General features: G+C 35.4%; 1 protein-coding gene across 3 annotated transcripts in view; it reads left to right on the top strand.

The window, feature by feature from the left end:
* Positions 1–17,364, top strand: part of LOC138712524 (golgin subfamily B member 1-like) — a 65,031-nt gene that overhangs the window by 34,902 nt on the left and 12,765 nt on the right. For 2 of the 3 annotated variants that reach the window (XR_011335730.1, XM_069844420.1), the window contains exons 9-11: positions 4,401–4,733; positions 6,059–6,316; positions 9,331–17,232. Coding sequence is in view for 2 of the 3 variants with exons in the window: in XM_069844420.1 (XP_069700521.1) it covers positions 4,401–4,733; positions 6,059–6,316; positions 9,331–17,232 (8,493 nt within the window). In the remaining variant the exon portion in view is untranslated. The remainder of the gene's footprint in view (positions 1–4,400; positions 4,734–6,058; positions 6,317–9,330; positions 17,233–17,364) is intronic. The other variant, XM_069844421.1, reaches the window with a different exon arrangement.

Raw genomic sequence — 17,364 nt, 5'->3', positions numbered from 1 at the left:
ATAAAACACAGAGGTGGATAAATATGCTAATTTTAAAAAAAGTAGATGGTAATTTCAATAAAATAGTTGCTAATTTTGAGAAAAATAGGTGCTAATTTTAATGAAAATAGATGCTAAAAATTCAGGTCCCTATCTATAACAATATGCCCCTAACTCAAGTGCAATTACATGGGTTGGATAAAAAGTTATGGCAACACTGCTGTCACATGACGATGGTGCGTTCGAGAGCTGCCAGCTGTGTGGACATGAACAAGGACTGTTAGATGAGTTAGTGCAGCCAGCGGCGACAGTACTCTGTCAATCTACTGCAGTGTGTTGAACATTGACTTTCATAGGGATAATGCGAGCACCCTAAGACCATGTTTACAAAACTAGAGCAACGTTCCTGGATCGAAATTGAAGTGACACGAGTCGTAGTGCACAAGAATGTTTTCAGGGACTGCGTGAAGCTGTGCCGATGCAGCATTGCCATATCGCACAGTGGCACGCTGGGTTAAAGCGTCCCGGGAAGGCAGGGATGTCATTCAGGACAACCTCCATACAGGACGACCCCGCTTGGAGGACAACACAGTTCAACTCCTTGCTTCCCTGTTGGATGCTGATCGCCGATGGACTGTGCGTGAGTTATCAGCGGAAGTCTAAGTATGTCACAAAACTGTGCTCCACATTCTGCAAGACATTCTGGGTTACCGCAAAATTACAGGGCATTGGATAGCCCATGAAATTTCCGAAGTTTAACAATGGCACCGCTATGCAGTCGCACAGGCCTTGTTGGACCGGCACCAAAGGAAAGATGAAGACTTACTTGGACGAATCGTCGCTATGGATGAAACCTGGACTCGCTCATACGAACCAACCAAACTTGAAACGTCAATCAAATGAATGGAAGCATCCAGGTTCTTCTCGTCCGAAGAAAGTGCGCCCTACACAAAGTGCTGTGAAGGTGATGTTCATTGTGGCATATGACATTGATGGGGTAATACTGCACCACGCTGTACCTCCAAGGCAGACGGTAAACGCGGACTACTGCAGCAGCACCTTCGTCCAGCCCTCAGGAGAAAACGACGACACTTGGTGGTACAGAATCCCATCATTCATAATGCGAGGAGTTACACCGCTGCTGCTGTCAAGGACCTCTTACGCCGCTGGCAATGGGAGATTCTGGAACATCCACCGTACTCACCCGACATGAGTCCATGCAATTACGATCTCTTCACCAAAGTGAAAGAACCACTGCAAGGGACCCGTACAATACCAGAGATGAACTTATCCGTGCTATAGGGCGGTCAATACGGAACATCAACAAAGATGGACCCGCTGATGGTGTACGACGCCTTCCAAACATTTGGCAAAAGGTAATAAATAAGGGGGGCGACTATATAGAAGGTACGTAAATGTTGCACCCCTGTGAATAAAGCCATGTCAGAATTATCGAACTGTTGCCATTACTTTTTATCCAGCCCTAGTATAAATCTATATAACTTTCAAATTTTGGTTAGTACCAGCACTTTTTTTTTTGTAGAAAAATGTACTGATTACCACTAATAACATGGATATTACAGGTGATACATTCATTGAAGTTTGACCCTTGATTTCCTGTGTTCTTTCTCCCACTCGTTTTATGCAATCTCCTTGCATGTAAGAACAATATTCTCTGCAAAACCTGCATGTATAGAACAGGTAGCAGTTGCTTCCTGCATCACTGAAATCCATATTGTGCATGGCTTGCAGCATGTTAAATTGAATTGCATCCTTTGTATTGATGAGTGATACAGCCTTCTGAACTAAGGCCTAGCAGCACTTCAACTTAGCTGAGTGGATGATGCCAAGATCCGAGGGTTGAAAATAGGGTTACTCATCCTGCTGTCAGCTGGAGTACTGGCATTGACCACACCACCTCATTCTAGTACCAAAGTCATGAAAGCATGGAGCTCTACCTCCATATCCCCATGCACCTTCATGACATCTAATTGGAAAACATTTACCTACCTACTTATGTTATCATTGCCTTTGCTATGTGGCTTGGGTTAATCTGTTGAACTTCGAAAATTGGAAAGGCAAGTAAATGATGCTACTGGGTCTATTCGAGAAAACTTGAAGAGGAGGAGGAAGAAGAAGAAGAAGACGAAGAAAGAAAGTTAATACAGGGTGCATTCTGAATGCGGGTATGTTCGTTAACTGAGTTTGCTTAAATGCTGATTAATAAGCATTATGTATACAATATTGTACCAGTATAATTGTCAGACCCAGAAAGTATATTCGTCAAATCTGGGATTTGTTAAAGTGGTAACACTAAGGGCCTATTTCACCAACATATTACTATACCTGGTAAGGTTTATCTTGTCTCAGTAGCAATAAAACCAAGTCCCTTCAAATGAGGGTGGAGATTATAGGAGGGTTGTAAATTTTCAGGATTCCTTTCAAAACATTGTTTTTGTATAGGCTACCGGAACTCAGTTTCTTGAAAGACAAGCTCAGTGATGGAATTACACAGTACGAAGGGAGATATTTTGTAATTTTATTTTGCGCTACAGAATGTATCAACTACGCCCTTCCGCCACTGAATGGATGGATAGCACCGCTCCACTCTCCCATCGCCATAACAATACAGACGAAGTAAGACATATCTCCTTCTCACTCTTTTCACAGTGAGACAAGATACATCACACAGTCGACCTGGTTGGCGAGTTGGTATAGCGCTGGCCTTCCATGCCCAAGGTTGCGGGTTCGATCCCGGGCCAGGTTGATGGCATTTAAGTGTGCTTAAATGCGACAGGCTCATGTCAGTAGATTTACTGGCATGTAAAAGAACTCCTGCGGGACAAAATTCCGGCACATCCTGCAACGCTGATATAACCTCTGCAGTTGCGAGCGTCGTTAAATAAAACATAACTTTAAACTTTACATCACACAGACTTTAATCCACATTTAACTAATTGCAATATAACTTAAATAGGGAAGTTAAATCAGTAGAACCCCTTTTTAGCGAATATCTGGGGAATTACTTTTTTTCCTTAAATTTTAATCCAATGCCACCAGGTTGTCTTTTCGACATTTCTGGTCTTCTCTCCTGGCCATGGCTTAGTTGTAACCCACTTCTGAGGTTGGGGCGCCTGGAAGGCGGAGTTACATTACCCCGATGATGTGATAGGATGATTATGATAATGTGGTGCCAGGAGAGGTCTTAAATATAAACTTAACCTAAATTCCAGACCATGGACGAACACAGGAATAATCCCCTTTAAGGAAAAATTCCTGTGCTCTAACCGGGAATCGAACCCAGGACCTCATGAACTATAGCCAGAAGCTCTGACCACTAGACCATGAGGCTGGTCTTTTTTCCTTAAATAGGTTTTCCTTAAAATGAGACTCACATAAAATGGGAAGGAAGGCTAAAATAACAAGTAATAATGTGTGTGTTGTGTACTAAAATTATAATAACCATATATACGTGAATATTCCGCACATATTTTTTCTGGAATTTAGTAAAGAAAAACTGGAATGCATGCATTATTTTAAGTAAGGTTGGTACCTCTTCACCACAAACACTGAATCCCGTCATAACATAGTGTTGTCCGACCTTGCACCTCAGTCTGGGTGGCATAGAGTTGAGCAACACAATTCTTTTTCAGAAGTCAATTTCAACAGTTTAATCATACAGAAGGCAATTTAAACAGTGTAATCATACATTATGAATTGTTTCTAACTAATTGTTCACAATTCTTGCCAGTCTGCGATTCCAATAGTTCTTTTGATTCATCAACAAAAGACTTGTAGGACTCTTCCCTTTGCTATGGCGTTACTATGTTAAGGTACAAATATATTTACATTCTTGCATCCTAGACGAATCGTAGATATTGTAAAGAAAAAAAAATTGAGTGCTGACGCAAATTTCACACCCAAAATAAGGATCGAAAGTTGGTGTTTTAATTGTGCTTTACTGACTTGCTGGAGATCTTGGAGCATATGGTCTATTCAGTGAAGTTGAGGTCCCACTGATCTTCTTTCAGTTTAATTTTCCAGGAGAGCTGATTTAAAATTATTGTTCATTTCATGATATGTTCCTGATCATCTTGATTTGCAGTAAGTCAAGATTGTTATGTACTGTTCTGACGTCTTTAACATTTATCTGTTGTCATGAAATACAGGCTGTATAATTTTTAACATTTTGTTCTAAAAAAATTATTAATGTTTCAATGCTTCCTTTGTTAAATATCCAATTCCACATCCATAAACCAGTACAAACAAGATTGTTTTATAAATTTTGTGTATTTCTTTTGTGTTATTTGATTTAAGTATATTATCATAATATAATATCTGTTTGTGTTCATAACATTGAAGAGTATTGTTGATAAATCAACACTATCCATCCATAAGATGTCGAGTATATTTAATTTCAGGTTCTGTGACTGTAGAGAAGAGACAGAATTTAGCTGAAGTTATGTGTGGCAATGATAACCCTAACTCTGCTTCATGTATATTAAAGACTCTACTTCTGAATGGTAATGTTAACCGGGACATTTCAAAGTCCTCTCCTTTAGAAATATTTTCATTGATATCTTCGTCAGTTTCATCAGATCTGATAACTGAAGAAAACATCAATATCAATGACCAAAGGCAGAGAAATGAAGATCTAGAAAGAACGGATGCCTTAAAATCCTTTTGCTGGACTGTTGAGAATCAAAATGAAATAAAAGATAGGCCTGAGGTAGCATCTATAAGCTCAGGTAAAGGTAAATTTCTCTATCTCTAGTATATAATAATAATAATAATAATAATAATAATAATAATAATAATAATAATACAGTGAAACCTGTTCAAAACGGAAGTGACATGGTCCTAATTTTTTTTCCGTTGTGGACAGGTTTCCGTATTATTCAGGTGTGACATTAAAATGGAATATTTTGTCATTCATATACATGAAAAACAAAATGGCATGCCGCAAATTGCAAGAAGTACAAAATATTCCATTTAACACTAATCACATTAAATCAGTTTTCTGTCGCTTATTCCATTGGTGAATCATCTTGATTAAAATCTCATTTTCTGTGCATATATTATCGTAACTCACTCATTAGTCATTAAACATTACTAAAGTTTACTAATCTCATTCTATTTAATATCTAACACTATACTCTAATACTGTACTGCATATCACTGCACATTATTAATTAATTGGACTAGGAGCCATCTATTAGAAGCCTTGAATTCTGGTTTATTTAATTTCTTTCCCCGTTCAATAGCTTGCTTTGCAGAATAGATCCAGAAATTGGCTTGTTCTTTGAAAGATTATGAAAAACTCACTCTCACAACAGTTCATTTATTTTCACATAAACAGTTGCTTTCTGGTTTCTTTTTTGTCACCAATATCGGCCGCAAGCCACTCACTCATTATGATCTTTAATTTTTAAAGTGTCACACCTGAGTTTTCCACAACTGTACTTCAATATTATTTCACATAGACTTTGTTTCTAATTTTCCTTTATCTCGATAACTTTTACTTCATCACTTAATGTTAATGCCTCATTTTATACAACTTTTTTTTTTACCAGGAAATCACTACACTTGCGCTCATTTTAGCTACGACAGTACACGGGTGTGAAGCATTGAAAATCTTTGAAGGGACTCGTCCGCCTAGTCAACAGGGTAATAAAATTTATGACCCACAGGCCAACACACCCTCGTACCCTCTAAAATTTTGCAAAGAAAACTTGTTTTTATCTTAGTGACCTACATATTTCGTATATTCCTTGAAATTGCACGCTGTTTCAAAATATAGTTACAAAATATAGTGTGTCCAAGATATTGTTTCCGTTTTCGGGTTGGACAGTTTCCGTTTCATTCAGGAAAAATTACACATAATACATACAAATTTCGCCGGGACCAATAAATTGTTCCGAAATAGACAGGATTCCGGATTATTCAGGTTCCGATTTGAACAGGCTTCACTGTAATAATAATAATGATGATGATGATGATTTTTAATATAACTTTGAACAGCATCATTCGTAAATTACTCTCTCTCAGATCATACAAAAGTCGATTTATTTCATTTCAGGTTCTGTGATGGTTGCAGAGGAGAGACAGAATCTAGCTGAAGTTGCATGTGAACATAGCAGCACTATAGCTGTTTCATGTAAACTGAGGAATCTGCTAATAAATGATGTTAACAGTGAGAATTCAAAGCCCTCTCCTTCAGAACTAGTTCCAGTAATGCCTTCGTTGTCAGAGTCTTCAATTGCATCAGAACAGGCAACTACAGAAAATGTCAGTTCCAATGATCAGCGCCAGATAAATGAAGACATAGAAAGAATAGGTGTGTTAAAAAAAAAAAAAAGGTTAGGTTTGATGTATCATGTATGAGCACATGTAAAGTTGAATTTTTCTACATATCAAATACAAAATATCTTCACTTTCATTCATTGCAGTTGTCAGATTTAATATATCTTTATAGATTATTATCTAGTTCTGTCTTCATTATCCATAAAATTTGAAGAAACTAGTTATGTACAGTAGAACCTCTATTATCCGTGGTAATGAAGGGGATGGACTGAACGGTTGATCGAAAAAAATCGGCTAATCCGTACCATGAAAGATTTTGTAATTTCCTCCATGGTCTTGTATTTAACTCACTATGTAGTGGATCAGAAGTTCACTAATTTAAGTCTGGTTGTAAACGACTGGTTTTAAGGGACAAGGAAGCCCTTTGTAATGACTGTCTCAGGAAAGATAGGAATAAAGGATGTCTCGTGTTGTAGATTTACATACTTTTAACACTATATCCTCGTTGTTTTCATTAAATCGCGCAGTTGTAACACCATTCTCGTATTCTGATGCGAGATAAGCCACAGTTTTTCTTTCTCAAACCATTCAATTATTTCCATTTTTTTCGATACTTAGCACAACAAGTTTTCTGTTAACACCCGTGGAAGAAATTTTATAGGCTATACAAATTATATTACAGAACGGCAATTCGAACAGTAGACAATGTGTAACGATAAAGACTTGTAATAAATTCTCTAGCAAAAAAAAATATGTAGAACCTGCTAATATGATGTACAAAACAGTACTTTATATAAGTTATTTATTTCTGAAGAAGAAAAAAAAAAAGATCGAGAAATAGACAGTTGGATAATCCGTCAATCGGTTAATAGGGTGAGGGATAATCGGGGTTCTACTGTAGTAGAGTTACAAGAAATTATTTTATAGATATAGAAGTGTTGTGTGTAAAGAGATAGGTTTGGAAGTAAATCCCGAAAAGACAAAATATATGATTATGTCTCGTGACGAGAATATTGTACGAAATGGAAATATAAAAATTGGAAATTTATCTTTTGAAGAGGTGGAGAAGTTCAAATATCTGGGAGCAACGGTAACAAATATACATGATACTCAGGAGGAAATTAAACACAGAATAAATATATGTTATTATTTGGTGGAGAAACTTTTATCATCCAGTCTGCTGTCGAAAAATTTGAAAGTTAGAATTTATAAAACAGTTATATTACCAGTTGTTCTGTATGGTTGTGAAACTTGGAGTCTCACTTTGAGAGAAGAACATAGGTTAAGGATGTTTGAGAATAAGTTGCTTAGGAAAATATTTGGGGCTAAGAGGGATGAAGTTACAGGAGAATGGAGAAAGTTACACAACACAGAACTGCACGCATTGTATTCTTCACCTGACATAATTAGGAACATTAAATCCAGACGTTTGAGATGGGCAGGGCATGTAGCACGTATGGGCGAATCCAGAAATGCATATAGAGTGTTAGTTGGGAGGCTGGAGGGAAAAAAACCTTTAGGGAGGCCGAGACGTAGATGGAAAGATAATGTTAAAATGGGTTTGAGGGAGGTGGGGTATGATGATAGAGAATGAATTAATCTTGCTCAGGATAGGGACCAATGGCAGGCTTATGTGAGGGCGGCAATGAACCTCCGGGTTCCTTAAAAGCCAGTAAGTAAATAAGAAGTGTTGTGTTGAAAGATGGATGATGTGAGTGCCAAATAGCTGAACACATAACACCGACCAATCAGACAAAAATTGGAAATGGGGCAATATATATACAGGGTGTAGCAAGACCTCACTGCAAACTTTGAAGAATGATAGGTCGCACATACAGGATCATATTTTTTTTTGTTAAGAAACATTATGCTCAGTGACACATCACTACAGTACAATATGTAGATTTGTTGTTTTGTGTGGTGTGCCTTCAGTTTGTTGTAATATCAAACAAATTCAACATTACTGTACCATGCTCAACAGAGTTGAACGATTAATGCTGCAAAAACATCAAAATCATAATGAGGTACCGGGCACATAATTTGAACAGCTATTGTAAATCATCAGAACATGCATAATTGACTGAGAACAATGGCTTTTTGGTGAGAAAAATTACAAGTATTTCATATATGAATGAACAATAAATAACAACTAAATTCTTTGCCCAGTTCTGTCATTATTCCATTCATAACTCTCTGTAGCATACATCACCATAATAACAATAATTGAAGCGTGCATTTCCAGAACATTGTAAGTGCCAATTTGTAAAGTTTACAGTATGAACAAAAATAGTTTCATACAGTACATACAACATTGTGACTTGCGCAACCTGAAAGTGCACTACTTTATTACTTGGAGCAGCACTTTCTTCATAACCTTTCGTAATATTATCAAGTAGTGCACCTACTACTGATATATATGTGGAAAAATAGATTCTCCCTGTATCGGCACTTACAATGTTATGGAAATGCACGCTTCAATTATAAGGAGTGAAGATATATTCATTCAAAATATTATTTGTTCACAACCTTCTTTTTGTAATGATGTCTAACTGTAAAGTGCACAATTTGTTCACAACCTTCTTTTTGTAATGATGTCTAACTGTAAAGTGCACAATTTGAAAACGAGTATCATGTAAATTGATAGATCAGTTGAGAAAGGTCAGTGATTCAGTTATCAAATGCTCGGAATTGGAAACCAATTAATCATGTAGAATAAATTAAGTCTTGTATAATATCTGGTTAATGTATATCATCTTTGAAAATGTTATGATTAATTTGTACATTAATTTATTAAGAAATCTCTGGCATTCTACTACAATACTTGAAATTTAACATTTTATATGTAATTGATTAACTAGCGGACTTACTCGTGTTAATTATGTAAGTTTGTGCGGCTTACAGGTGTTTCGGTGCTTCATCACACCATCCTCAGAGCCTACTCAGTAACATAATTAACACGAGTAAGTCCACTAGTTAATCAATTACTTATATTCAAGTGTTAAAAGTAGTGTACTCAAGATTCAAAATGGATAACATTTTATGTTACAGATGGTGACTTCAATCATCGTTATGCTATTAATAAAGATACCATAACAGCAAACATTAATATAACAGAAGAGGAAAGTGTTAGCAATATTATTCAATCTTCATGTGTAATAAGTCAGCAGCAGAAAAAATATTCTGTAAGAAATAATTGTAACTTGGAAGATAAATATACAGAGAGTGTTCAGAAAATATCCAATGAAAACAGACATTCTCAAGTTCTTGGTGCATTGCCAGATTCCCACGGTGGATGTCAGCAACAAGAAAATTCGACTTTCCAGCTTGATATCAATGAGAGCACTAAGTCTGTCATACCATCAAGTGAGTCAGAGTCTGTTCAAGTTGAGAAACTTCTGATAGAAGATAATAGCTCACAATTCCCTAACTATCACATTGAGAATAATGATGAAAAATGTAGTTCTGAACTTGACAAAGAGAAGTTTAAGAAATGCACAAAAGTATCACCTAGTAAAAAGTTCAGACGCAGAGGTTCAAAAAAGAAATCAAAACATAAAAGTAAATTTAAATTGTTATTGAAAGAAATCTCTAAGACTCTTGAGAAGTCAGTGTCAAATGGAACTGTTTACGCTGATTTTGTAAATCCTGGGATGTCTGCTGTTGCTCAAGAAATTCAGGAAAGTGAAAGTCCACTATTAAAGAAAGCAAATAGTGTAATCGGACAGGATTTGTGTACCAATTCCAGTGATGATGATCTGAGTTCAGGAAATAAAACAGATTACGTACCTTTCCAACTGAAAAAGAAAAAACGAAAAAGATCTAAACATTCCACTCAGGCTTCAGTTAAGAAAACAAAAAAACATAAAACTTCCAAGTCTCCAGCAGAAAAGCCTGGCCACATTGTGGAGACTAATGAAGCAGTCATTTTATCGTCCACGGTTATTCAGGATGAAAACACTGCAGTTGCATTATCAGAAAAGCAGACTTCTCCATTGTTGTCTATGGATCAAAGTGATGTTAATGAAAATGACATTAGAACAAAAAGAGATTCTCCTAAGATTGTATCTGTTATGAAAGTTATACATTCTCAGAAGTTAAGTAACGTGACAACTTCTACCACTTCTGCACTAGCAAATCAGTCTGAAGAAAGCAGTGTAGAAGAGTTTCCAGTATTGCGTTTTGGCACTGATGAAGATGATGAAAATGAAGATAATTCGAAGGGCAAAAATGTTTCTCCAGTATCTAAGTTTCCATTTCACTCACATCCTCCACTCACATCCAGAAGTTTTGATGCCAGTCATAGTCTCCAGGACAATCCGTTCCTAGTGAAGTCCCAGAGTACAGAGATTTGTGGAAACAATACACCTTTGACATCTTTACCTTTTAGTGATACACTAAAAGTGTCTGAACACACTTGCAGTACACCCAAAAGTCCATATATGACAACACACTTAAGCAGTTTGGATGAGAATTCCTTGTCATTACTACCCAACTTCCTACATGTTACATCAAAAGCATCTGCAACCACTTCTAGTACACAAAGAAGTATATCATTAACAGAAACTTCGGTGACATGTACAGGTGGGAAGTTATTAGCATCTGAATCTGCTAGTGATAACATGGAAGCATACATCACTCCCAATGTGCACGATATATCATTGCTATCAGATCCCGAAGAGGACAATTTGGATTTGAAGCCTGTGTCTTTAAATTCTACTTCTGGCAATAACACATCCAAAGAATTGGAGCTAAGACCCACTATTAAAGAGCATGAGTCACTGACAGAACCTCAAAAAGCAGAACAATACGAAAAATGTATGTTGACACTCACTCCTCTCAAAGACACATCCAACAAATCAGGTGTGTCATGTAATACATATGAAAACATGTCACAAGTACAAATACAGCTAACAGAATTAAGTGGAAAGTGTCCGTTAACATACAGTTCTCCAAAAAACACACTGAAAATATTGACAACCACTACTGACATACAAGGAAATGTATCACACACACAACCTTTGAAGAAAATGAGTGAAAATTGTCAGCAATTAACAGAAAGTTCTGTAAAAAACACACCAGAAAAGTCAGATATTGCAAGTACTGTTCAAGGAAACATAAGTTATACAGAATTTAAGAAAAAATTGCATGGAAAGTGGTCATTGTTAACAGAAAATTCTATCAAAAAAACACCAGAAAAATCGGATCTTGCTGCTGAAGTACAAGAAAACAGTTCAGATATAAAACCGCAGAGGAAAGTATGTGAAAAGCGATCAACAGAAAATTATATCACGTTTTCACCCAAGAAATCAGTGGCTCCAGAAAATGTCTCACATACAGAGCCCCAAACAAAAGAAATGCATGAGAAGTATTTATCATCGACAAAAAATTATGTTAACACACCAGAAAAATCAGACCTCTCTATTAATGCAGAAGAAGACTTGTCAGATAGCACATTATATAAATCACCTCTTGTTACTGATATACAAGGAAACAAATTACACATAGAACCAAAGAGCGAACTGCATGAAATTTGTTCTTCGTTAGCAGAAAATTATGTTAAGACACCAGAGAAGTCTGATTTTAATACGAATATTCAAGGAAACATAAGACAAACAGGATCACAGAGAAAATTGTATGAAAGAAGTTCATTAACAGATACTTCTATTAAGAACACACCAGAAAAATCTAATCTTGTACATCTTACTAATGTACAAGAACATGTATCACATACAAAATTGCAGAGAAAAGTGGCTGAAGGATGTTCATCACTCACAATGTTGATTAAGAATCATTCACCCAAAAAAGCAGAAGTGCAAAAAAATCTTCAACAAAAAAGATTTGAAACAAGAGAACTGCATGAAAAAAGTTCTTTTTCAACAGAAAATTCCATTATGATTACATCAGAAAAGTCATGTATATCTACTAATGTAGAAGAGAATGTAACACATCAAGAATCTCAGAGAAAATTACACAAAAAATGTCCATCATTAACAGAGAATTTTGTTGAAAAGCTAGAAAACATAGATTTTGCTACTAATGAGCATGGAAACGTATCACATACAGGACCTCAGAAAAAGCTGCTTCAAAAATGTCCACCTTTACCAGAAAGTTCTGTAAATAATATACCAGGAAAGTCACAGGTCAATGTACAAGGAGACAAGAATCACAGAAAAATACAGAGAAAATTGCATGAAAAATGTCCATCATTAACAGAAAATTCTGTAAAGGACAATTCAGAACCTCAGAGAAATTTTCTTGAAAAATGTTTATCATTATCAAATAATATTATGAAGAGCACATCAGAAAAATCAAATGCCACAACTACTATGCAAGAAAACATAACTCATAAAGAATCTCAGAGAAAACTGCGTAAAAGATGTTCATCTTTCACAGAAAATTCTCTGAAGAACACTCAAGAAAAACCAGATCTTCCTACCACTTTACAAGAGAATATTAAACATATACAACTTCATAGAAGATTGCATGAAGAGTCTTCATCGTCATCATCATCAGAAAATATTGTGAAGAGTACACTAGAAAAATCAGATTTCACTAATAATGTGCAAGAAAATGTAACTCATACAGAACCTCAGAGGAAACTGCGTAAAAAGTGTCAGTTGTTAACAGAAAATTCTTTGAAGAAAACTCCAGAAAAATCAAATCCTATTAATTATGCAGAAGAAAATATAAAACATGCAGAACTTAAGAGAAAATTGCATGGAGAATGTTCATTATCATCTGAAAATACTGTGAAGAAATCGCCAGAAAAATTAGACCTCACTATTAATATGCAAGAAAACGTAACTCATACAGAACCTCAGAGAAAACTGCATGAAAAATGTCTATCTTTAACAGAAAATTTTGTGAAGAATATATCAGAAAAATCAGACCTTGCTACCACTGTACAAGATAATATAAAACATAGAGAATCTGAGAGAAAATTGCATGAAAAAAGTTCATTATCAGAAAATATTTTGAAAAGGACACCAGAAACATTACATCTTGCTAGCAATATGCAAGAAATCGTAATTCATACAGAACCTGAGAGAAATTTACAAAAAAAATGCCCATCATTAACAGAATATTATCTGAAAAACACACCAGAAAAATCAGATATTGGTAATGTAGAAGAAAATATAAAACATACAGAGTTCCAGACAAAATTGCTTGAAGAATATCTATCATCAGAAAATACTGTGAAGAGCACACCAGGTCTATCAGATATCACTATTAATATACAAGAAAACGTAACTCATACAGAATCTCAGACAAAACTGTGTAAAAAATGTCCCCTTTCAGCAGAAAATTCTGTAAACACACCAAAAAAATCAAATCATGCTTCCACTTTACAAGAAAATGTAAAACATACAGAACCTCAGATAAGATTGCATGAAGGATGTTCATCATCAGAAAATACTTTGAAGAAGACACTAGGAAAATTAGATCTTACTACTAATATGCAAGAAAATGTTACTCATACAGAATCTCAGAGAAAAAAATGTCCGTCTTTAACAGAAAATTCTGTAAACAACATACCAGAAAAATCAGATCTTGCTGCCATTTTACAAAAAAATATAAAATACAGAAAAACCCAGAGAAGATTACATGAAGACTGTTCATCATCGTTATCAGAAAATACTGCAAGGAACATGCCAGGAAAATCTGACTTCACTATTAATGGTCAAGAAAACGTAATTCATACAGAACCTAAAAAAAAACTGCTTAAAAAATGTCCATCTTTAAGAGAAAATTCTGTGAAGAACACACTAGAAAAGTCAGATCATGCTACCACTCTACAAGAAAATATAAAACATACAGAACCTCAAAGAAATTTGAGTAAGCCATGCTTATTATTAATAGAAAATTCTGATAAGAATGAATCAGAGAAGTCGGATTTTGCTATTGCTGTAGAAGAAAATATAAACAACACAGAATCTCAGAGGAAGTTGCATGAAGACTGTTCATCATTATCAGAAAATACTGTGAAGAGTATACTAGGAAAGTCATATCTCACTATTAATGTGCAAGAAGATGTAAAACATACAGAACCTATAAAAGAATTGCCAGAAAATACTGTGAAGAATGTACAAGAAAATGCACATCTCACTACTAATATGCAGGAAAACGTACATTGTACCAAATCTCAGAGAAAACTACATAAGAAGTGTCCATTAAAAGAAGATTCTATAGAGAACACACCAGAAAACTCAGACATTGCCAGTAATGTAGAAGAAAATATAAGACATACAGAAACTTACAGAAAACTGAATGAAGAATGTTCATCATCATCATTAGAAATTGCTGTGAAAAGTGCACCAGAGGAATCAGATATCACTAATATGAGGCAAAATGTAATTTGTGTAGAACCTCAGAGAAAATTTCATATAGTATGTGCATCATTAGCAGGAAATTCTATGAAGAACACGTCAGAAAAGTCACACCTTGTTACTAATGTACAAGAAAATATAAAAATTACAAAACCTCACAGAAAATTCTATGAAAAATGTTCATCATCGTTAGAAAATATTGTGAAGAACACACCAGAATTATCAGATTTTGCTACTAATATACAAGATAATCTACCACATAAAGGACTACTAACAGAAACACATGAAAATATTCCATCAGTTAAAGAAAACTGTATCAGATTCACACTGAAAAATTCGAGCGTTAAAAAAACTTCATTACAAACAGATTGTGAAAGAACTGAAGCAAAAGAAATGTCTACATTACTACCAACAAGTTTTGCTGAAGGCACATTGGAAAATTCAGAGCTTATTACTGATGAACAAGAAAAAAAAATACAAATAGGATCCCTAACAAGAGAATTGCGTGGAAAATATGCAGTAAATTCTGCCAAAGACACAGAAAACGTATTAGATGTCATTACCAATGCAGAAGAAAACATATCTTATGCAACAGCTGAAAAAGAATTACATGAAAGCTGTGCATCTTTGACCCACATTAAGGGGACAGTCAATAAACCTGAGCTTATTTACAGTGTGCAAGACAAATCATTACAAGGAGAGCCACAGAAATCAACAATAGCATTAAAATCCCCTAAAAGCAAACCTCTATCAGAAATTACCTCTAATCTTCGGAAATGCTCATCATTATTAGAGAAAGAACATTGTAGAAGATGTGTATCGTTATCACCAACATTACCAAACACATCAAAATCTTTGGAAGAGATGTCAAGAAAATCAGAAATTGTTCCTAATGAGCTACAGGATTCATTACCAATTGGACCTCAATCAATAGAATTGCCTGTAGATTGTCTTGTGGATACAACCGTGGCAGAGGGAAATTCATCATCAAGGAAACCTCAAGTAAAAGAAATGCCTAGTGTATCAACACCAAAATCTCCCGAGCTTACACTGAAAAAGTCTGACTTTCCTCCAAGATTCCATGTTATTTTATCACCAGTGCATCCTCAAACAGAAAAATTGGATGAGCACTATCATGAATATTCTAAACTTGTTACAGACACACAGAATAACTCACTACACAGTTTATCGCAAGTGGAATCACAGTTGGCACAATTGCATGGCGAAAGTGTGATACCACAATCACCTAGGTCTGGCCAAAAATCGCCAAGAAAGTCTAAAATAAGTTCTGAAGTTGAGGACAGTTTATCTCTTGAGTCATTAGTGGCAGAATTGCAAGGAGAAAGTTTGTTACTTTTATCACCTAAATCTACGCAGAAACCAAACAGAAAGATAGAACTCTCTTCTGCTAGCTTATTACACAGACAGGAAATTCATACAGATGAAAGTTCTACTAGCTACAGTGAAGATAAAACAGTTATGGGCCAAGAAGATCAAAATCCTGTAAACATGTCATTAATGGCAGAAGTGAACGGAAAAGGAGAGAAAGTATTTTCACTTTCGTCTCCACAGCCCTTACTCAGCAATGTAAAAAATACTTCTGAGATAAAAGCTAACTTATTCCCCATGTTAGAATGGAACAAAAATTTATGCAATGACGTGAATTCTAGTATAATGGTCTGTAATAGTGATACTACTGCCAGCATCTTAAGTAATGATAAAGAACAAACCGTAGTAGACATTAAAAAGCATAAAGACAATGAAAACCCAGTGTCACAAACAACAGAAATGCAAAGAAAGAGTGAGATGTCATTGCCAGTAATTTTTGAAGATCCATTAACAACTGCAGAAATTAACTCTAATGTGCAGAATGAGTTACAGAAGAATATAACAGATTCCTTTTCCAGCAAGTGCAGTGGAAATATTTGTACCAGCAGTGGTTTAAACACAAATATTAGTCAGAGAGATAAGAAAGTGAATAATGAAGAAAATCTCCTTAGCTGCACATCTGAAGACAAGAGTGTAGTTCCATGTATAGCTATTTGCACTGCACAAGAAATCAAGTTATCTTCAAAGTCTAAAACTGAAAACAAATTTGAGAACAAAAAGGAAAAAGATAAAAAGCATGAACATTCAGAAATTAGAAGATCTAATTTAATGAATAATGTAGTTGAAACAGCTGTGTCATGTAATGACAGTAATGTTAAAAGTGCATCTGAACAGAACAAAGATGACTCTTCTCGGCAGAGTAATTGGCATATAAGTTGTATTGAATCACAGAAACTTGTTTCATTAAACGAAGGTTGGGTTCGTGTTATTTATGAAGATAATGGTCCATTAGCTGCTACTAAATCTATGAATGAAGGTGTAGTGGACATTTCGTTCACAGCTGAATTAAATGATGATGAACCTTTTGGAGATCCTCTAATCATTCATTGCACTGTTTCTCCATACCAAGATTTGTATTCTGCATTTCCAAAGAGCCTCACCCATAACATTGAAAATAAGGAAACAAGTGTCAGTGGACAGTTAGCAAAAACCTGTCCTAGAAATTCTGAACGAAAGAATGAGATTAATTCTAGCCATCAGAATAGAAATTGCAGTGGGAATAATTCATCGGCAGGTATAGTGCTATCTTTTTTTTAATTTTTCTTTAAATTAAGTAGATAATTCCAAGCAAGTGCCAATCAACCAGCTCATTGACACTCGATTGACCTATAAGAATCTGATTATACTGATAGTACAGACGTGGACA

The sequence above is a fragment of the Periplaneta americana genome, chromosome 13, assembly GCF_040183065.1.
Source record: "Periplaneta americana isolate PAMFEO1 chromosome 13, P.americana_PAMFEO1_priV1, whole genome shotgun sequence".
Classification (NCBI taxonomy): Eukaryota; Metazoa; Arthropoda; class Insecta; order Blattodea; family Blattidae; genus Periplaneta; species Periplaneta americana.
Note: the sequence above shows the minus strand (reverse complement) of the source record. Positions and strands in the feature narration are given on the sequence as shown.